This window comes from Cyprinus carpio, chromosome B7 (genome assembly GCF_018340385.1).
Source record: "Cyprinus carpio isolate SPL01 chromosome B7, ASM1834038v1, whole genome shotgun sequence".
In the NCBI taxonomy this organism is placed as follows: Eukaryota; Metazoa; Chordata; class Actinopteri; order Cypriniformes; family Cyprinidae; genus Cyprinus; species Cyprinus carpio.
Genome location: NC_056603.1, coordinates 10,486,921 through 10,510,683, shown reverse-complemented (window position 1 = coordinate 10,510,683; position 23,763 = coordinate 10,486,921). Strand labels below are relative to the sequence as shown.

Genomic DNA, 23,763 nt, shown 5'->3' with positions numbered 1-23,763 from the left:
ATACTTCTGTGAATTAAAAATTTGAATAAATCTTTGATTTAGCGACATTCTTTATATATATATATATATATATATATATATATATATATATATATATATATATATATATATATATATATATATATATATATATATATATATAAATATATAATATATATAAAAATGCATATGCAAAGTAAAATATAAAAATAATGTAAATTCCCCAATGGCAAATCATGTTAAGCTCATTTAAATATAAATATTACAGGTGCAAAGCAAAAAAATTAAAGAAATGTATCTAGATATTGCTTATGTATCATGCAGTCCATTATTACATTCATTTTACTTTGATACATAAATAAATAAATAAATGGATATACAAATTAATAAATTTACATTTTCACACATTTTTAATTAAAGAGCATTTTATATTAAACTTTTAAACAAGGGCTTATTTTAATGATACACAAGTAGATCAAGTTTCTGAATATATATATATTTCATATATTTAATATTTTCATACTACATGATGAATACATCTTGTTGGTGGCTGAAAGTATTATTAAAGTAGGACATAAAATATTTATTAAAGAACACACAGTGAATGTGTAAAACTTTGTGAACAATGAGTCTTTGCTTTCTGCCAATTTGGACACAGATTGTATGCAGTCCTACTTATTGAATTGCTTTACAAGTCACATCGAACTAACTTTAGCCATGATAACTGTTCAGCTCTTCCTTAAACTTCCTTCCAGTCTCTGAAGATTCTGTCATTCTTCAGACTGCTAGACCGGGTCTCCAGGGTCCTGACCTGACAGCGGCTATAGCTGTAGGTGTGTGGTAGTGGACTATGGCTATTTGAGCAGAGATTGATTAAAGTTTCAGATGCACTGTGGCTTTAATCTCGTCAGAAGAGGCTTTCAATGCCCGGCCCTTTCCTGTCGACATTAAAAATACATGACAGGACTTTTCATTACAAGTCACATCTGATGGACTTCAGATGAGGTGCTAATGCAAATAATGGAAGATGAACACAACAGCTGTAAAAGTTGACCCCAAGTTTAGTATCGTAAGCAAAAATCTTGATCCCTCAGACAGTATGCTAGTAATATTACTGTACATTAAAAACATCTCCTCAAGCTCTAAACCTCTAGAAGCAGATGTACAGTCCTGAGGTTTACACTGAAGTGTAATTTTAATTACAAAAAACTTGCATGACTACATTTTGAAACTACAAAATAAGAATATTGCATAATAAATGACCTCAAGACTAAATTACTGAATATTCAAAAGCTACATTGTATTTTTAAAAGGTAAAGCAATGTATTAAAAGACATTGCAATAATAATAATATTAGCTAAATACAGTAAAAACAGTAATAATGTGAAATATTTAAAATAACTGTTTTCATGTGCAATATATTTCAAATTTATTCATTTGATTGCAAAGCTGAATTTTCAGCATCCATCCATCCATCTGGTCTTTAGTGTCACATGATCTTTCATTCTAATATGCTGATTTGTTTGACATAGAAATATTTAGTAACATTATAAATGTATTTACAGACACTTTTGATCAATTCAACGCATCTTTGCTGAATAAAAGTATTATTTACTTTCAAAAAGAAAAAAAAATCCTACTGAAACCAAATAAAATCTGTTTGTGACTTAGACCTCACTGCCTCGAAACATACTGTACTTACTGAGAGGTCTACTAGTTTACATCACATCCAATCCACAAAACTACTTTCAAACCAATGTTTACTCCATCACCTCCACCGCAGAAAACCGCTGTGTGCCCCCAGCCTCCCTGAGAGGGGTTTTAGCACTTTGTCTCCAAACGGACAAAGAACAGTGAGATCTTGTCTTTTGAAGCACTCTTAGAGCACAGCGGCTGCGGCCTGACTCTCGTTGGCTAATGGAGGCACAAAGAAAAGGGCCTCTCAGGAACCGAGAGACGCTGAAAGAGAGAAGCACCCAGAAAGACTCGAGACTGACTATTGGCTGGCTGAATGCAAAGTTGAGGGCCTCAGACAAAGAATGTGGGTTCACGCGCCAATGAAGACGCTCCTCTGAAGGCCAAACATACATGTACTCAAACAGATACACACACAGGCCCCCTGAACCCCAGCCAAGCGGAACCTCATTCACACAACGGAGGGGGGTCGACTCTTTGACTCCGGCTCATGGGGCGGTTATGGTGTGCCAGGGTCGACAAACTTATGGTGACCTCAATGCTGGTCCATGTGACTGACAGTCAAGTAAAAAAAAAATCTAAAAGGGTTGTTCTGTGGGATTAGTTCTGGAAGTCAATGGTGGAAAAGTCTAGCATTCATGATGATGCCATAAAAATTCAAAAGTTTGGAATGCTAGCAAAAAAACAAAACTACAACAGATACCTTTTTGAAAAGTCTCTGTGCAAGACCTGTCGCCAAAATAGTGTTGTGAGTGGTTACGAAGATGCTGTTATAACAACCCTAAGTCTCTATAATGTCCTTGTGCCTCAATATTGTGTGCTCTTTCTTCAGTATAAGTCTATGGAATTTGGCAGGTTTGATCATCAAAAATTTGGATTTTATTGATAGATTGAAAGATTGAGCTCAACTGTTCTTAACAATCTCCATAATTTGAAGTATCATTCACATCCCTATCACCCCTAGTTTAATACTTAGGATTAAGATTTCAACATCCCTAAACCTCAGTATGAGTAATAGCCCTAGCAAACACCACAGATAAAAACTGGAGGGAAGAAAAAATACACTGCAACACAGTAGCTGAAGAAAAATATGTATGCAAATAAATGCAAGAAAAACAACCACTTACAATTCAGTACACAAATATTACAATGACGTCATCACTGGTTAGATTTTTAATGACAAAACAAATACAACAATAGAATGATAGACTGATAGCTAGAACGAAGATAGATAGATAGATAGATAGATAGATAGATAGATAGATAGATAGATAGATAGATAGATAGATAGATAGATAGATAGATAGATAGATAGATAGATAGATAGATAGATAGATAGATAGAAAATACATCCTTGCTGAATCAAAGCATTAATTTCTTTAAAAAAAAAGTAGTGTGACTTAACGGTGACTCTAAACATCATATAAAAAGGATTTATATGAACACACAGAGAAACTATGTGATAAATCATACCTGTATGAGGTGGGAGGGTACGGTCACCATAGCGACTGAGAGTGAAGTGCGTAACAGGCCTCGGAGGGCGTAGAGAAATGTGGTGAGGGCGTGGCAGTGGGCGGGGTTAACCTTACAGCACACATCATCCCCCCAGAGCACTGACCCAAGAGAATGAAGACCCAGCCGCAGGACATTCCGAACCTTAGACTACAGAAGTGCAAAAAAAAAAAAAAAAAAGTTGATTTTCAAACACTGCATTCTTTTTAGATTAGATTAAATTAGATTAGAATCAACTTTATTGTCATTGCACATGTAAGGTACAAGGCAACAAAATGCAGTTAGCATCTAACCAGAAGTGCAATAAGCAGTAAATACAGGATATACAGTGTCTACACTATGTTACAAATGTACAATAAATATACAGATAAGGCAGTACTATGGACATAATTTACAGATTTTTAAATACTTTCAGCATGATATACAGATAGGTGTACAATGAACATACTATACAGATGGAATATGTAATAAGTGTATGTACACTATAAGCGGAAACTATGAACATATGAACAATATTTACACTAGTGCAATGGACAGTAAAAAAGTGCATAGAAAAATATCCAGTGTGCAAGTGTACATTTCATTACAAAAAACTTGCATGACTACATTTTGAAACTACAAGCCATCCTACAACATGCCCTCTAGACCAAATCCCCTCACTCCTTCTGCAAGCACTCTCTACTGCGCTCTTACCAGCACTCACACACATCATCAACACATCTCTCCTCACAGGCACATTCCCCACTGCATTCAAGCAGGTTTGGGTGACCCCACTGCTCAAAAAACTTACATTAAACACTTCACTTACAGATAGCTACAGACCTGTCTCTCTCCTTCCATTCATAGCAAAAACCCTCGAATGAGTTGTTTTCAATCAGGTATCATTGTTTCTTTCAAAGAACAACAAACTGGATGCTAACCAGTCAGGTTTCAGAGGTGGCCATTCAACTGAGACTGTGCTACTGTCAGTCACGGAAGCCATGCGGATTGCAAAAGCTGATTCCAAATCATAATTTCTTATTCTTCTGGATCTATCTGCTGCTTTTGACACTGTCAATCATCAGATCCTCCTGTCTGCCCTCTCATCACTGGACATCACAGGGATTCCACTTCGCTGGTTTGAATCCTATCTCACTGGTAGGTCTTTCATGGTGGCCTGGGGAGGGGAGGTATCCAAAGCACATCAACTTGTCACTGGGGTTCCTCAGGGATCAGTTCTTGGCCCCCTCCTCTTCTCCATATACTCTACATCACTGGGTCCTATCATACAGGCACATGGCTTCTCCTACCATTGCTATGCTGTTGACACATAGCTCTATCTCTCATTTCAAGCAGATGACCCAACGGTAGCTGCACGGATCTCAGGCTGCCTGGACATCTCGGAATGGATGAAAGAATATCACCTACAGCTCAACCTGGCAAAAACTGAGCTTCTTGTCTACCCTGCAACTCCAGCTCTACAGCATGATTTCACCATCCAGCTAGGTTCTTCTACAATTACCCCATTAACTTCGGTCATAAATGTTGGTGTAATATTTGGTGACCAGCTAACCTTCAAAGAACACATTGCAAAGACTGCTTAATCTAAGCACAATCAAACCTCTACAAATGATTCAGAATGCAGTGGCACAACTGGTCTTCAACGAACCCAAAAGAGCCCATGTTATGCCTCTCTTTATCTCCTTGCACTGGTTACCGGTTGCGGCTCGCATCAAGTTCAAGACATTGATGCTCGCATATAGAACAGCCACAGGCTCAGCACTCGCCTACTTCCACTCACTACTACGAATCTACATCCCCTCCAGAAGTCTGAAATCTGCTAGTAAGTGACGCCTTGTGGTACCATCACAGAGAGGCTCAAAATCACTTTCCAGAACATTCACGTTCACCATTCCTGGCTGGTGGAATAATCTTCCCACCCCAATCCGGAATGCGGAATCCCTGACAATCTTCAAGCGACAGCTGAAAACTCATCTCTTTCGAAGCTACCTGACTTCATCATTAATTAAAATTTCTCTTTATTCATTCCTTCCCTTTCTAGCTTGTACTTATTTGAACAAAATGATTAGAACTTGATATTAGGAGCACTTTCTGTGTCTGTTTGCCTCTTAGAGAAGAATCGCTTTATGTATTTCCCAACTGCAAGTCGCTTTGGATAAAAGCGTATGCAAAATGACTAAATGTAAATGTAATGGTAGAATAAATTCAATATATGCAAGACATACAACCAATCACAATGAAAAAGTCCACCCCCATTGTCCTTTCACATCAAAGTTCACTGATGTATTTGTTTATAAGTGTTTTCACTTGTAAACAGTGCTTGATATGTGCATATTTCTCTCCTGATTCAGCCAAGGTGACTTTTTCACTGAAGAAAGCATATAATGGATAGAGGACTGGTATATTATCCTGAAGCAACGGTTTGAAGTTATGCGTTTCATCACAATACATTAATTGAGTCCTGTGGATTACTTGTGGATTATTGTTTAGTTTTTATCAGCTGTTTGAACTCTCATTCTTCTGACGGCACCCATTCACTGCAGAGGATCCATTGGTGATGTAATGCTTAATTTCTCCAAATTTGTTCAGATGAAGAAACAAACTCATCTATATCTTGGATGGCCTGAGGCCAAGTAAATTTTCAACTCATTTTAATTTTAAGGTGAACTATTTCTTTAACTGTACTCATTGTCTTGTGCTTATTGCAGTAATGAAAGTACACTTAAATCACTAGCAACACTTACTCAAGCAATTTACGCAATCAATCAATTAGAGACTCTCAACAGGACATGATTAACCATTGTACAATTTCACATTTATACTCTCTCCATAATGAGAAAGAGAGAATGGTGAAAAGCAAACAAAACAGCGCCCAAATAGTATGCCATACATAAGTGTGCAATGACTTGTGTAACTAAGTCAGTAGTGGAATCCTGTCTGTAGTGAAAAGCCTTTTGTCTGCTGGAGTGAGGGTCATGTACCTCTCAAACAACTTGAATCAATGAAACAAACGGCCCAGCCAAGACCACTCAACAGCACGGTCAAACGGAACACGGTGGTCAAAAGTGATTGGACAACATCTTCCAATCAGGACAGTTGCCTGACATGACCACAATGTGGCTGTCAACCTAAGAGCCAAAATGTCTGCTTCCAACAAGCGCCAGGAAATTCTTGGCACGTTATCCACCAACATCAGCCAAGCTAAGGGGCCATGGGTGAGAGATGTGCCCTCTACAGTGTACAAAGTCTGACACAATTGAACCTTATTCACAAACCATCAAATAGCCGATTCTGAACCTGCTTAATAAAGATTGAGAGGACACCTCAGACCAGAACAACTAGAAAACTGGAAACTGGTGTGACAGCAATACAAGTTTCAGATGTCCCAGAAAAGCAGGACAATTTCATATTTGCATATTTATAAAGATGTGTAAGGTAGAAGCTCTTTTCAGCACTTTCACTTTAGACCTAATAATTTCCTAGTCTTTAGTGAGCCTCTCGATAAAAATACACATTTTGGATAAGCTGTGGACTTGCAAACACAACAAATGAACTACTGTAGCAGTCAAATTAATTTACCATATGCCAAAAAAAAAAAAAAAAAATCTCTATATTCTGATAATTACACCCAATAAATCTAATTTCAAATCATAATGTAAAAATATTACATCTCGGGTTAAATTTATATTAATATAAATAATATTTCTGATTTTTTTGTGGAATAATATTTCTATGATTTTTATAGTTTTACAAATAAAGGAAAACATAAAACGTAATTCTGGTAGGCATAGCCTTTTTATACTCTTAAAAATGAGGAAAATGCCATTGAAAATACATAAAATGTTTAAAGCTGTTATAATCTTTTAAAACAGGGGCTAGAAAATTTCCCCCAATGCAAGAATTTCCCTTTATCTTTGATATTATTGTACACATGCCTTCATGTAGTTTCTTTGTATTGTCAGTACCCGTTTAACCTGCTTATATCTTTGAAATATAGAAAAGTAGGAAGCTAGATAGCTTATTTAAACCAGCTGAAAATAGCTGTGGTGTTGAATTGTCTACCGCCTGGTTGTTCTCCTCAAATCAGCCTTCGTCCACTGGCAATAAACAGTAAAGTTAAAACCCTCTACACCGTCCAGCAATCACAAGCATCTTAAGTTAAATAAACCTTATTGTTTGACTGTGTTTCCAAAGCTTGTTAAGGGTTGAGCTTGACATTTCCACAAAGAGGGTGTTCCTGACTCACTGGCTTCCTCTTTCCTTTAAGCCACACTCCGGCTTTTTACTGTTCACACTCTTTTCTCCGTTATGTGTGCATGAGAAAAATGATATGCTATTAGCAATTTCTAATGGTAACATGAACATACAACAAAAAGGAGATGTAAATTTTTTTAAAAAAAATTATAATAAAAAGCTTCATTAATGCTTTTACCAAACCTACCATGACCAGCAATGTTACTGCATTCTATTCAAACTTTATAGGTCACTGCAGTCACAGCTAGAATTGAGTCACCAATCTGACAAACGTTTTAGTCAGTCTCACTGTTGCTCTGTTTGCTCTCATTCTGAGCATTCTTGCCTTTGTGCCCATGTTCTCTCAACCTCATCACATTCCACGACTTCTGCCAACAGAACGGCACTGTTTGATGATGTAAGCGCTTAATCTGTCGGTTGACTGACACGGGATCGAGGACTTGCAGGGTGAGGAGCTCGAGGTGTCCATCAGAAAAACACTAAAGTGCAACGATCAACAAGAAAGAACTAACACAAACTAGACTTAATTCTACTGATCAGAATAAGATTTAACTTGGGAACTTGATTCCGTCAAACTTCAAACTACAGTTTAAACAGTTTAACAACACTGGAATTGAAATAAAGTTTTGTTTTCAACATATTTTTATTTTACAACATTTCAAGATTACAAGATTTGTCAGTGACGGGACTATGCTAAAATTAGAATATTCAAATAAGAAAATTTAGCAAGTAACTATCAAACTTACTGGCCTCATGGGGAGTGAAAAAAAGAGCATTATCTGACATGCATGGATGTATATGGAGACTATGACAAGCAAAACCTTCATCAGCATTACTCCTGATTGCACAAGCAAATTCATCTGGAGTATCATAAGGTAAGACACACGCACAGTGAAATATTTAATAAAATTAACAATTATTTAAGGCCCATTAACACTGTGAATGATAACCATAGTTTTAGAAATCATTCATTCTTTAGATTTTTTTTTTTTTTTTTTTTTTTGTCCTTGGTGTGTTTGTTTCGTCATCAGAAAAGATTTGAAGAAATTTAATGTTGATTATTATGATGTTTTATCAGCTGTTTGGACTCTCATTCTGATGGCACCCATTCACTGCAAAGGATCCATTGGTTACAAGTGATATAATGCTTAATTTCTTGCAGTAAGACTGAAACTGAAAGTAAAAACATTTTTGCCATTTTTGCCTTTATTATGATCAGATCAGAGATGACAGGAAGCACTGAAAATCTTTTACAAATATCTCTGTGTAATGTAACAAAAAAGCCTGCGATTTGAGAGGTTATGGTATAACTTTGCAAACTATATTTAATATACTTATAGGCCTGCTTTAAGCCGACACAAAATTTGGTCAGAAGACCATGTATGGAGTTCACCACATGACAGAAGCCACATTAGGGCCACATAAAGTTGGAAACTGATTAAAATAGCGAGTGTATCCTCAAGCGGCCCGGTCCCAAGAGCGGCTCAGCAGATGCAGTGCTGATGTGGAAGTCAAGACAGGGGCTATCATGGGGCCGTTTCTGAGAGGGGCCCCCAGAGGGGCCGAGCTCCCCTGCTTCTCAGTAGGAGCTAATGAATATGAACAGACAGAGGGCATATTGCCCAGTGTCTCTCTTGGCCTGTTTACCACAAAACTAACAGGACTCAGCTTTAAGGAAGAGGAACCCAAGGGAACCCATCTCCCTCCTGAGAGCGATTCAAGCACAACATGGAGAAACTGACAACTGAGGATGAGACGAGAAAAAGAAAAGAAAAAATAAAGCCTTTATATTTGAAGCTCTTTTCCATTTCCTAATTATCCCAAGCTATGAAAGCCACACTAGAAAGGAAGTGAAAGCACAGACAAAATCAGGCAACAATTAGCCAACCGAGACCAATCAATGAAACAACAAATTAAAGGTCTTGTAAAAACACTGCCTGAGGCAAAACGCTTTCATTGTGCCAGAGGTGTGAATGACAGAGTGTCTGTTAACTGTGCATTCATTTTATTATAGCCTTTTTGGTCAATTTAAAGGGATAGTTCACCCAAAAATTACAAATGTGTCATTTATTCACCCTCATGTGGATAAGTATAATAAAAGTAGTCATTTTGACACATACACTATATTCAGTGTCTTCTAAAGCCATATGACTGAAATGTAAGTCATCGTTCACTGAAAACCTTGCTTGAAAGTTGTGGTCACCATTCACTTTAATTATACAAAAATGAGGCATTCTGGTACGATTAAATCCTTTTATTGTTCTACAAAAGAAAGAAAATTTCATGGATTTTGAAAGACATGAGAGTGAGTACATGATGGCAGGATTTTCATTTTCTGGGTACTATTTCTTTAAAGTTATCGCTGCTGAAAAAAGTTGATTATGATTACCGGGGCAGAGAAACAGAGAAATAAATGGCTAAACAAATTACAACCAACCTGTGGTGTGGATCCGTCAAACCCTTCTTTCCGGATGACTGTCTGGATAGACTTCAGGAGAGCATGATAGGGTGATGGTAACGGACTGAAAGAACATGACAGAAGAATAAAAAAATACTTATTTTGAACATTTTCAGCACAAGCATTTTCAACATAATAAGAAATGTTTCTTGAGCAGCAAATCATCATATAAGAATGATTTGTGAAGGATCATGTGACACTGAAGACTGGAGTAATGCCTGGTGAAAATAAAGCATTACATCGCAGGAATAAATTACATTTTAAAATATATTTAGTTATTTAAAGTTGTAATATTTCACAATATACTGTTTTACTATATTGGTGATCAAATAAATGCAGGTTTGGTTAACATAAACATTTGTAGTAACCTAAACCCTGAATATTATTGTAATAATTGTATGTCAAAGAGCATAAGTGTCATTCAAAAAAAAAAAAAATAATAATAATAAATTATATATATATAAACGTACAGACTCCAGTCTTTCAAAGAGTAACGTAAGTGTAAAACGTAGTCACATTTAACATGTCTTTCTTTTATTGGACGCTTTAATCTAAAGTAACAAGTGTAGAATTGTGCAATTAATCATTCCGATGTGTCAAGACTCAAAATTGTAAGAGAGGTTTCAAAGTTGACTTAGAACAAATATGCAAACAAATGATAGCTTCAAACCATGTTTATTATTTATTTATTTATTTTTTATGCAAAGGTTCAGTTTCAGGAAAATGTTTGAATGTGGACTATTATGATTATGGCTTCATTCCAGGTCAAAAGCTGATGATATCTGTGTATACTTCAATTAAAACCACTAATTGTTGCGGCATATGCTGCCATCATAAAGTGGGATTTGCTTTGATATCACAAAAGCCTGTTGACATCGGCAGTAACCCTGGCAACCTAGCCGTGCATGTGTAGACGCAAGGAAATACATCACTAATTAAATCAAATGAAATGAAATTAATTAAACACTTTGGCACCTCTGTCAGCTCCGGGCGCTCCTCCTGAGGCCTGCGGTGAGTCTGAGTGTGCTGAAACAGAGCGCTGTGTTAACGGGACAGTGCTTCTGATCCCAGTGACACAGCGCTTCTATGTTAAATCAGGGGTAAGATGTGCAACTCATAACAAGGGAGGTCAAAGCACTTGACCTGCTCTGCGTTGCACATTTTGTCTTTACTCAAACATGTTTCTTGCTTTCTTTCTCCCTAAAATCTGAGAATATTATACATTGTTCTAAAACGTATTTAGACCCTAAAACTGCATTAGATAAAATACCACATGGCATTTATCTTACGCAAGGTTGGCACAAGCACACATTTCAAGTGTTATAGTATTCTTAATTTTGTAACATAATAAGTTTAACATTATTCAACAACAGAAACACTACCGTTCAAAAGTTTGGGGTCAGTGGGATTTTTTATTAAATTGGGGAAAAGTGACAAATCTTTTGTAATATCTTGAAAGTCTTTACTATTTTAAATAAATTGCTTTCTTTTGATCTTTTAATTCATCAAAGAATCCTGCAAAAAGTGTATCACAGTTTCCACAAAAACATTAAGCACCACAACTGTTTTCAACATCAATAAGATATTTTTCTTGAGCAGTGAATCAGCATATTAGAATGATTTCTGAAGGATTATGTGACACTAAAGAATGGAGTAATGATGCTGAAAATTCCACTTTGCATCACATAAATAAATTAGATTTTAAAATACATTCAAATAAAAAACAGTTACTTAAAATTGCAATAATATTTCATAATATTACTGCATTTTTAAACTAAATAAATGCAGCCATGGTGAGCATAAGAGACTTGAAATGCAGTGGCATTCAGACATTCTGAAGACTGCAATTACTATTCAGAGCAAGTGCATTTTTGTTTGAAATATAATGATGACGATCAAGCAGCCTGTTGAGATTAAACCACTAGACTGAGATTTATGTCTTTGCTCATTTAAAGATATATATATATCACACCTCAGGGGTTTTGTAAAGTCTTTCATTCCGTCACTTCAGTCATTCATTTCAGTCTCTCCCTCTCATTCTGGCTCACAACATGTTGCAATGACAACACAGTGCCACTCTGCATGCAGCTACGACAGCTATCAATTACTCAAAGATTGAGAACTGAATTTAAATCTTGACAAACAGCAACCTCCAGGTCTGACACAGACTTTTAGATGTGTTCAAAAGGACTAGCTGAATTTTTCTGATTCTAGCTCAAATAATCGGATTATAACTTTTATGACACTGTCACACGTCGACGCACATAATAATTAAGTCTCAAAATTTCAATTTTGAGTGGTAATCATTATGAACAAATGGCAGTCTAAAAGAACAGCATTTCTTTGAAATAGAAATTAAAATAGAATAGAAATACAAATGTCTTTACTGTCACTTTTGATTAATTTATGAATCCTTGTTAAACGAAAATATAAATTTCTTTAAGAAAATATATCATTGACCCCAAACTTTTGAACAGTAGTGTGCAATTTCACGCTCTGAAGCCACCTCACTGATTTGCTCCTTAATGGGGTGAAACATGTGTTTCCCTCCTTTGATTAAGACCTGGGGAGGTGGGGGTGGCGGCAATCAAAAGAGGACACGCCCCCATTGTGTCTGAGACAGAGACCGCAGCAGCCCAACAGAGCGTGATCGCTTAAGGTGCCGTCCGTAGAGGATAATGGCCGACAGGTGAGCTAATTAAGATCACAGTGATGCGAGCGAGAGGGGGACCAGAGAGGCGCGTGGAGGCAGCATCCGTCTTAAACAACAGGCTCTGCCTTCACCTGGAGAGCAATTTGTGCCAATTATGCCACGTAGTGAAATGGAGCGATTTAACAGTCTGGAAACGGCATGGGGCTTTTTATTCTATGAGCTGTGAAACGTGGAAAGACAATGAGGGGTTTTTTTTTTTTTTTTATCTCAAGACATTTGATTGTAGCTTAAGCTTGCTGATTAATTGATTTCTTCGAAAGGGATTAGGAAGCAGTTTTCTACATCTGATTCTGCCCCAATTTGTTTATTGTGAAATTATCAACATACGCTCATGGAAAAAAAAAAATTGGAAACTCCAAAAAGTACATCCATACACAATTTGCTGCAGCTTCCAGCTCAAATAAAAACTAATGGTAGTAAAACAGCAAAAAAAAAAAAAATTATTCCTTTTCTCACAAATTATGATCAGATTCTACAGACTTCTTTCTTTTTTCCCTGCACAATAATATGTTATGACCCCAAAAGATTTTTAGCATAGTGCATGCTTTGTAATGTAAACCATTTGACATCCACTTCACATGATCAGCCCCATTTGTATGATTTCTGTGACGTAGTAAACTTGCTTGGTAGCTTACCTGGTACAGCACTACATTGCGATACCTAGCATTCAGGTACGAGTCCTACTTTTCACAACACTCAATATAAAGCTGAAAGACTTACAGAAGCAAGCTAAAAAAAAAGCATTTTTATCTCATTTTTATCTGCTCAACAGTTGGTTAGGTTTAGTGTAAGACGTGTGTTATTGTCAAACACAAAAGAGAATTAACCTTTAAAGGGATACTCCACCCCAAAATGAAAATTTTGGCATTAATCACTTACAGTGAGTCAGAATACTCCATCTGCCATTAGACATGCAATCTGGGTTATATGAAGCGACGGGAACACATTTTGTAAGTGAAGAAAACAAAAATAACAACTTTATTCAATAATTCCTATGTCAACGGTCTCCTCTGTGTCTCTTCATATCACTGTATGCTGTGTCTGTGTCACCGTTGGCAGTCTATGGGACAGTCACAGGCCTCCCGGTTTTCATCCAAAATGTTAAATTGTGTTCCGAAGACGAACGGAGCTTTTACAGGTTTGGAACGACATGGGGGAAAGTGATTAATGACAAAATTTTCATTTTGGGGTGGAATATCCCTTTAAGTGTAACTCACCTGACATTTCATTTCTGAACCGCAGAAATATGCCCAACAACCAACATAATAAATTTTTTGCCACATTCACTTTCATCAGTTCTGAATAAAAATGATTGAGCTTTAAGCATCATATCAGTGGACACTTCATTTTAAAACCAATTTTATAACCAATATAAAATTTTTGCCAAATTTACCTTCACCTGTTTCAAAATAAAACTGCCGCAATACGTACAATCACCTTCATGTGTTTCCGATAAAACTGAATATTTAATTTCTGAATTTCGATTTTATGTACAACAACCAAAGTTACACAATTTCACCACATTCACCTTCATCTAATAATTTTTGGGTTGGAAATTACATGACGATTAGATGCCTTTCAGCAATATACGTACTAGGAATAAAGTCTGTTCCTATGGGATGGAAACGCATCTAAAAGGTGTGCTAAAACAGCTAATGGCTAAAAGCTTTATGATTCCATTACAACACGTCATAAAATCATAATAAACTGAAGGCAGAGGAAGGAATGACGGCAAAATTCCAAAAGCAACACCTACGTAGGCCACGGCATCCATCACGTTGCTGCCATGGCACAAGCTGTTCCACGGACACAGTATCGCCACACAGGAACACATTTACTGATGCGAGTAAACACAGGCTTGGGAACACGGCCCCTTCACTATGGTGCTGTTATGCAGATAAACAATTAGAAGACCTTTTTTATTTGCGGATATAAAAAGCAGAGAGAGCCTCCATGAACTAAGGGCTCCAGATTGATTTGTTTGCACTGTGGCCGTGCCGTAGACTTTAATGTAACCAAAGCTCCTGCCTCCTCTACACGTGCACCCCTCGCAACCATAAAACAACCGCATCGCAAACACCACTGAAGACTCAACCCTGGCTCTCACAGCACTGGCGAGGACCTGGAAGTACAGAGACGTTTTTACAAAAACCTTTATTAGACTGAACACCCGTCATAAAACGAAATTGCAGATGTGTTCCTCAGAAACATGACATCAGCATTGAGAAAGCATTTTCTTCTTGGAGATATGTGACGATACTTAGCGCACTTATCATAAAAGAAGTAAGATAAGTGCAGAAGGCTGTGCATGTGTTTGGTTATAATGTTTGGTTAAGCTGTCTCTAATCATAAGCATTCTTTTATGAACTTCCATGAGTAATAATAAAAGCTCTGTCAGGGCAATACAGATATTTACGCAAGGCAAGCTGATCCATTTAAAGTTGGAAGTTGAATATTTCTTCTTAATACTTAATACGACTTCGAACCACATGCTTTGAAGATGAAATATGCATAAAGCACAATTCAAAAAGTTTGGTGTTGATATGATTTTTTAAAAGAAATTAATTATCATATTCAGAAAAGGATGCATTAAAGTCATCATATTAGAATGATTTCCAAAGGATCATGTGACTCTGAAGACTGAAGTAAACATTAAAAATCCTGCAAACCCCAAACTTTTGAATGGTAGTGTACATCTTTGCAAAAAATAAAAAAAGTCAATGCAAATTTTGGGGCATGTACACATCTTATTTTGAATATTCACCATAACTCAGCATTTATTTTGCTAACATATATTCAAGTGGACAGTAGTAGTTACCTTGATCCTGTGGTCACTGGTGTTTCCTGTAGCTGATAAAAACTGTGGCATTTGGCTGCTTGCCGTAGCTCAGGCTCCATGGTCTTGGACACGTCATAATAATGACCAAACCTCACTGATGATGCCAAAGCCGTCTATAGATAAATAAAGAAAAAAAAAAAAATTATAATATAACCATTATTCTCTAGGAGTGTAAAATACACTAAATACAGAATTTAATAATACATTTTTGAATTAACACAACAGTATAATTATTGGCCTGTTTACTTTCTGCGTGAACAGGTTTAACTGTCCCTACAGCTACTTCTGTGTCCCACACATATATTTGTTCAAATAATTATGAGTAAAATCACGATAATCAAACACAATCATGACCAAATGACAAATCTGATACATCATGTACTGAAATTAAGTAATCAAATCCATTATCAGAGTACAGTAAATATGTACACATTGGGAACAGCAAAATAAACATTTCTTTGCTGATGTAAGTGATATGAAGTCAATTTTAGACACTATTTACACCAATAGACTGTCATGTCTTAATTGTTGCAATTGTCAGTAGTCACAGTATGTAAAACAAAATATGAAAGAACATATTTGCTACAAACATTTTACTAGTTTATAGTAAATACATATCTGTAATTTACACACTAGCACTTCATAAATGTGACGTCAGTACAATTTTTTAGTCTTAAGCTCACCAATGCAGCATTTGTTTAATAATAAAAAAAGTATAAAGAAAAAAATTAAATAATAAAAACACTAATATTGTGAAATATTATTACAATTTAAATGAACCGTTTTCTACTTTAATATATTTTAAAATAAATTTTATTCCTGTGATGGCAAAGCTGAATTTTCAGAATAGATTACTCCAGGCTTCAGGGTCACATGATCTTTTATAAATCATTATAATGTGCTAATATTTGGTGCTCAAGAAACATTTCTTGTAATCATTTATGTTGATACTTAATATTTTTTGCTGAAACAATTATTTTTAGAATTCTATGATAAACAAAGTTAAAAAACAACATTAATTTAATGCATTCTTACTAAACAAAAACATTAATGCTTTTCAAAAAAGAATATTTTTATTATTTAAAATATAAATCTTACTGACCAACTTTTGAACAGTTGTGTACATAGAGAATCATCTACGAATTGATGACCTATCATAGTGGACCATTCTTTACATAAGATAATAAACAAGAAAAGTTAAGCATATAAAAGAGTCAAGCTCAGGCTTCCAGCTACCACTGATAGCTTATCCATTGTTAAACTGTAAGAAACTCAGATGATTCGTTAAGCCATCAGCCATCTTAAGATAGCACACTTGCACGTGGGCAGATGTTTCCTCAGGTTGTGAGGGGGTCTGGTTTTTGCTCCAGAGTTTCTAATGAGCAGTGGGGCGAGCCCCTAATCTTCTCCTGATCTGGATCAGCGACTCTTATGTGTTCCAGCACCTCCTTCGGTGATTGACAGCTTGGCGCTCATCCTCGTTTAGTGGGCCGGTCGGGTCGACCCCTTTAACGTTACGCCATTGGTTTTGACTGACTGAACTTTGATCTTGGGTCTCCATTGAGAACAAGAAACGAGGGGGACGCTATATGTTTAGGATGCAAATCCCTCACTAGATTTACTGGTGCTTTGTGAAGAGGACAGAGGTATGATAAAGGTTAAGGAGGGTAAGTATCCCCTCTGAGATGGGGGAAAAAAGAGGAAGGAGGAGGACGAAATGGGTAGAGAATGAGCGAAAGTTGTCCAAAAATGCAGACAGAGAGAGTGAAATCTTAGGGGACTCACTGGTGTCCCCCTTAATCTCCATCTCAATCTGGATTATGGGCTGGCAGGAGGGATCTTTTCTGAAAACGGAAGAAAGAGGGCTGCACGGACGCCACAGCGAGGGCTGTGAAGGGATTTGGGGGTGCTGGAGGCTGCTGGTCCATTGTAAAGGGCTTGAGGTTGAATAGAAGCTCCATGTCCTCCTGTCTCCTTGGGTTTTAAGTCCACCTATAACCAGCTAAGCGTGAGTAATCCACCTAAACTATGAATGAGAGCAGCCAAAGCCCATTCACAGCGCTGGGTGGGTAGGAATTGATATATTTATTATAGGACACTATTTTTCCCACCCCCTGTTCTTAGCATGTATAAAAGTGGTTCTCCACTCCAAAAATGGGTTGCATTTCTGTTCTGATTGAGTTGTGGACAGCAGGTATAAAACAATGCTGAATGCAAATTTGAAAATGCAATTTACCATATAATCTTGCATGGGTAGCATATACATATATATTAGCTTTAGGTTATATACTTTTAGTTATTTTAATATTTCAAGTTGAACTAACCAAAAATGAGAAATGATGCCTTGCCATCCAGTTGAAATAAAACTAGTTTAAGTCTTCTAATATTTTATATCAGTTAACATTTATTTTATTTCAAGTAACCCAAATGTTCTTATTGTGTTAGTTAACTATAATAATAACACTGGTGTAAATTCATTAGCAACGAAGATTTATATTGTTTGTGCCAACCACAATGCATTTGTACAATAAAAAGTAAGAATTATAAAACATTTGCATGTGTAATTTTTAGGGCATTTGTCTACCTGGGTCCTGAAGTAAAAATAGTTGAGAACCGCTGCTTGATACAGTAAATTTTAAACTTTGAAAACATTTTAAAATCATTGTGAATGTGTGCGGTTGATTTCTCGATATTTTACTGAATAAAAGGGCCGACTTCCCAACAGATGGTCTTTTACCTGAACTCTTGGTTGGTTCTGGTAGCGCCAGGCGATTTTCATTGTGTCTGGATTCTCTGGGTCACTGGGCTGAGACTGACCCTCGCTGATTTTCATGCCGGCAACATCATCCACAATTGGAGAAGGGAGTTCCTATTTTTTATTTTAAATATGAAAAGACAGAACATTAACTAATTTATATACTACCACTACTAATAACAACAATAATTTTGAAATATATTTTAGACAGAAGAAAATTAAAGAAAAAGTTGCAGAATAAGGTCATTGTATTACTGTTAGAACTTTTTTGCACCCACTGAAATCAAAGTCTTAAATGTTTATACTAGTTCATAAATGTCATCTGAATAAGGAAAGACTTTTTACCTGACCTTATGAAAATCTTTAGAGAAGCATTTAAAATTGAAACAGCATTTATGGAATATTTGGAATAACGATGTATTGCTTGTATTTTTAAAATAAATGATCAGTTATTAACTTACTACATATTTTTATATTTGACATATCAAATACATTGTCTATATTTTATCTCAAATTTGTCGTCTATATTTTAACTGAGTTTGTGTGGGTATTGATGTTTCAAGAATTTTTACACTGTATCTAGGTCGACTAAAGCTAGTTTAAGTAGCTTGCAGCTTGGCCAAAGCTCACTGTGAAAAGGGAAATGAATGTTAAGTGACCTGTTTTAACAAGGCCAAAAATATGAATAAACACAAAATGGTGCTAGCACTTTAAAAGCTGTTGTTTAAACAACAGGCTTGATGCTGTCGTTAATGCCAAAAAACGCCAAAATGAAGGTGGGAACTGTGTCCCTTAGGGGAATGTTCATACAGACCATGCAATAACAAAAAACAGAGACTGTTTCACAAATAACAGCTCAATGCAGGAACTGTCTGAAGGGCAACAACAGGCCCTCATTAAGCTTGTGTTGACTGGGGGCCAATCAGGGGCCGGCGAGAGAGGAACTCCTGTCCACTGTCATTAAGGTGAGACTCGTTAACGCTCACAGGTAACTCCCTGAGCTCTCACACAAAAACATTCATGTATCAGTCTATGAAAGCTTAGATGGGGTAGGAGAAGTCAGAGAAAACACTGGCTATGTTTGTAATGGAATATTAGTGTACTGCTTAAAAGCACACTGCACACTAGACATGACTACTGCCTAGAGTTCAGCTTTTTAAATGCAGAACAAGAAACAGTATGCACATTTTAAACTACACTGATGCCTTACAGTCTTACTCTGTGAATGATGTAAAATAAAATAAAATGTGTCTGATTAAACAATAATCCAAAAAGATGTGAATTATTAAGATGTGTCTAAATAAATAAATAAAATTGTCAAATACCAAAGATGCGAACAATGTTAAATAAATAAAATATACTACTACTACTAGTAATAATAATGAAGTAAGAAAAGATGTGAATGACAAATGGAAATAAAACACAACAAAGAACAGAATAAATTGCTTGATCAAATAATGAAGCAAGAAGATATGAATCATTTCAAAATAAAAAAAATATATATAAAACAATGTCTAAACAAATAATGAAGCAAGATATAAAATAAAATGTCATATTAAATAATGAAGAAAGAAAAGATGTTAAAAATTACAGCACATACATATTAGTTCTGGTTACTTCATTGCATAAGCAATGCAAGGTCAATTTGTGCGCATTGCATTGTGGGGCAGATTTGGAATGTACAATGTAAAGCATGTACAAACTGCTATGCAGACTATACATACAGAGAAAAAAATAATACTATTATTACTTTAACTATGGTATTCTATTCCAAACAGTTTCAAAGAGTTCTTAGACCAAAAGTAGATACAGAAATCAGGCTATAGCACAGTCATAATAATACATACAGACATTGTGTCACGTTCGGTCACACGGTTCCTGACCAATGCTGAGAAAAACATTTTACTGAAAAAGACACACAGATTTCTCCAGGTTTATTGTTTGGAGAGCCAAGTACTAGTTATATAAAACAGAATACGGTTGTAAATAATGGATTTTGATGTATTTGGAGTTCACAGAACCCAAAAACCTCACCAAAGTGTCAAACAGGCAGAGTGTGAACACTTGATTTGATTTTCTTCATACCTGCATGATCTCATCAGGGTGATCTCGGGCGGATGCCAGGAAGAGTTCATGTCCGCACACAACTCCCTCCGCCAGGAAGTACTTGAGCAGCATGCGGGAGTAGCTGTCATAGCAGTCCTCCTCTGTGAACAGAAATCACCATCAATGCCACATACTGTATACCAACCCAAACATGAGCACTGAGCCTTTTGACACACCTTATGACAAAAGAACTGTCAGAGAGCCACTATCACATCAGATACTGTAATTATCCCAACACAGGGAGCAAAAACAAGACTAACCTCAGATGAAATAAGAAAACAACTGTTTATTCTGGTTACTAGTGATGCCAAACACACTAGACGCTTTGTGGTAAGAGGCTAGTGTGATTGTTATGGATTCGGCATCCATCAGCAGCTACACTGTACCTGAAAAGTGTGAATATGATACAAAGCTGTTACTGAGTAGTATAAGAGAAAAGAACACCTGTCTTGATCTGTAAACCAGCTCTTCAGTACTTGACTTTGTCTTCAACCCTGTGACGAACCTCCAGCGACAGATACAGTTATACAGACAAACGTTTGCCAGTATAGACCTGATCATAGTTCTGAGGTTTTGAGATACACATTTTCATAGAAAAAAAAAATTAGTATTAGGTATTACTAAGGCCTTTAAAATGTCAGTACTATTACTGTGTTTTACACATTTTTATACATATTAACACCCTTATAAAGCACCAAGAAGGTCTAAAATAGTTGGAGGAGGAGAAGGTTATTTGTAAGCGTTTCAAGTTCATTCCAGGGGCAGCTCAATTGGAACATTTCAAATGGATTCATTTTAGTAATTTGATTCATGATTTTCAAAATGGTTCCTTTAAAAAATGATAAACCGTGATTTTATGTAAACCATTTCCATAGCAATGTATACTGTACAGCATAAATAATAAAATAAATAATATACAATATATAATATAATTATGCTTAGTGCAGTTACTCTAACAGTTTTTGCATCAGGAAAAAAACAATTGTTCCAAATGGAAAAAAATTTATTGTTATATTATGTAAATTACATAAATGTTATCTAATAGTTACAGTGGCATTTGGAAATTTGGGGTCTGTTATTTATGCATTCTAATTTATGCACTTTTAAATACAGTAATTTAAAATAACCGTTATCTAAGTTCATATATTTTAAAATGTAATTTATTCCTGTGATCAAAGCTGAATTTCCTTCAGAAATCATTTTAATATTGTAATATTATTGTCAATGTTGAAAACAGTTATGATTTCTTAATAGATCAGATTTTGTTCCAGGTGTATCTGATGAATACAGATAGAAATCTTTTGTAACCTTATAAAATTATTTACTGTCACTTTTGATCAATTTAATGCATCATTGTTGAATAAAAATATTAATTTATTTTAAAAACAAATTGCATTAACCCTGCACTTTTGATGAACATTTTGTATATTTAGTATTTTTTATTATTATTACATTTTAAAGTAACTGCCCCAATTTGTTTAGAGCTGATATAATTACCAAAAAAATAAAGAATAAAATGACTGATTTGAGCAATGGCCAGCTCAGAAACACTCACAGACTGCTTTTTCCCCTCTCCAGCACAAACACACACACACACACACACACACACACACACACTGACAGTTTCAACCTTTCATTCTTCTTGACAAACACCCTCAAACCCACACAGGTCTAAAGCCACTGTGTGACCTCTGAAGTATTCCTCCAACAGCAGGACGGAATGAGGGACTTCCTGTCCTCGTCCCGATTCTGCCCACAATCCTGGACGCCTCTCATATTCCATCACCAATGAAGGAAAAAAACAATTCCTCAGCTCTTCAATTTGTCATTGGAAGAACTCCCCTCTCCCTTATTGATGTGTTTCTAGGTCAGCAGGCCTTTGTGGCTTTCAGCGGCCCCGACAAAGACACCCAGATGGGCCCACTCGAGATGGAGCCTATTGTGGTGGCGTTTCTATGGTGCCTTACAAATGAAACCTGTGGGTGCTATTAGCCTTGCGGGGGTGTTTCGGGGGCAGGACGAGATGTGTTGGGGGTGCATATCTCTGCTGTAGAGACAACACAACTCTGGCACATATCAGTCACCCAAGAGGTGGGACATCGAGAGACTTCCTATCTTTTCTGATAGAGAAGAGAGGGTGTCTCTTTCAGAGAAAGAATAATGCAAGCTATACTTTAGCATGTGTGTAAGACAGTAGGAGTGTGTGTGTGTGTGTGTGTGTGTGTGTGTGTGCAATGAGTCCGTCACTCAAAGCTGCAGGGGAAATTTGGGTCAACACTTCTGCCCTCCTGGTTCCATATGTTTGCTGTCTGAGTCCCGCTGATTCACAATGGCACCGGTAATACAAATCGGAATTAAATGTGCAACCACTGGGCACACTTCTATCATTTATTTTGATTACTGTTGCATCAAATAATAACCATTCAATTTGTGTATTTTTCAATATTAAAATAATTTATTCTATAACATAATATGCAGAAAATTAAACCGATTACCTAACACAAGCACAAAAAAATATTTAGGTTTGTTTAAGCATCCCATTCTAACACAGCAACACTGGCTCAACCAGTGATGTAAATGTGGGGCGGAGCTATCTTTTCAACCAACCAATGGCAGGTGGTGTTCAGACTAAAAACTTTTTTTTTTTTTTACTTTTGCTTTAGTACAACTTATAACAAAAATTACACACTTCACTTGTAAGTTAATAACATCTGAAAAAAGGGATGCAATTTGTTGTATATTAGTTAAAGCTACAGCACACAATTTAAGAAGATAATTTCTTTCCCATTTAGAATGTATAAACATCTACTTGTCTAATACACATGTGGGTCACGTGTTGGGGACATGAGTGACCTAGACAGGACTCAATACGTCATAAAGAACCATGACCAATCCACTTTCAATGGAGTGAAAGAATGACTTCAATATGACAAAAGAATGCAAAGAATAGAAATTAGGCCATAAAGATATAAGATCCTCATGAATATATGTTTTGACAATGATGAGCCACATCAAAATGATTCATTATTCAAAAAAAACAAACAAAGATATTACAGTCATATACTAGAGTGTAAAGTGTCAAATTTCTTAACCTTATATTAAAAAAAGGAACAAAAAATGATGAGGAGCAACAAAAAATCCTCAATATTAACCTCTCTACTCTGTAGTTATCCTTTCAGAATTTCAAAAAACCTAATTAATCTGTAATCACAGTTATCACCGTATCTAATGAGCTATCAGCCTACTGAATCATAATTTGTAGAATCAAAAGCAACTACATTATTATTAAGAAATTATATAATGTATTTACACATCTGGTTAGATGCTTCTGTTTCATTGGCTTTGGTTTTGTACTGTACACTAATGAAAACATTATTTTTAGTGATCAGATATCTTACCCATATTTTTATTAACCATTATGACATGCAAAACATTGGATGAGTGCAAATATA

General features: G+C 36.0%; 1 protein-coding gene across 2 annotated transcripts in view; it reads right to left on the bottom strand.

Moving 5' to 3' along the window:
- elp4 (elongator acetyltransferase complex subunit 4) overlaps nucleotides 1-23,763 on the bottom strand; it is a 60,825-nt gene that overhangs the window by 35,981 nt on the left and 1,081 nt on the right. Inside the window, exons 3-7 of one of the 2 annotated variants that reach the window (XM_042727199.1) lie at nucleotides 20,291-20,412; nucleotides 18,188-18,319; nucleotides 15,430-15,563; nucleotides 9,878-9,962; nucleotides 3,148-3,336 (exon numbers count right to left, since the gene is read on the bottom strand). In XM_042727199.1, the coding sequence (XP_042583133.1) occupies nucleotides 3,148-3,336; nucleotides 9,878-9,962; nucleotides 15,430-15,563; nucleotides 18,188-18,319; nucleotides 20,291-20,412 (662 nt within the window). The remainder of the gene's footprint in view (nucleotides 1-3,147; nucleotides 3,337-9,877; nucleotides 9,963-15,429; nucleotides 15,564-18,187; nucleotides 18,320-20,290; nucleotides 20,413-23,763) is intronic. The other variant, XM_042727200.1, reaches the window with a different exon arrangement.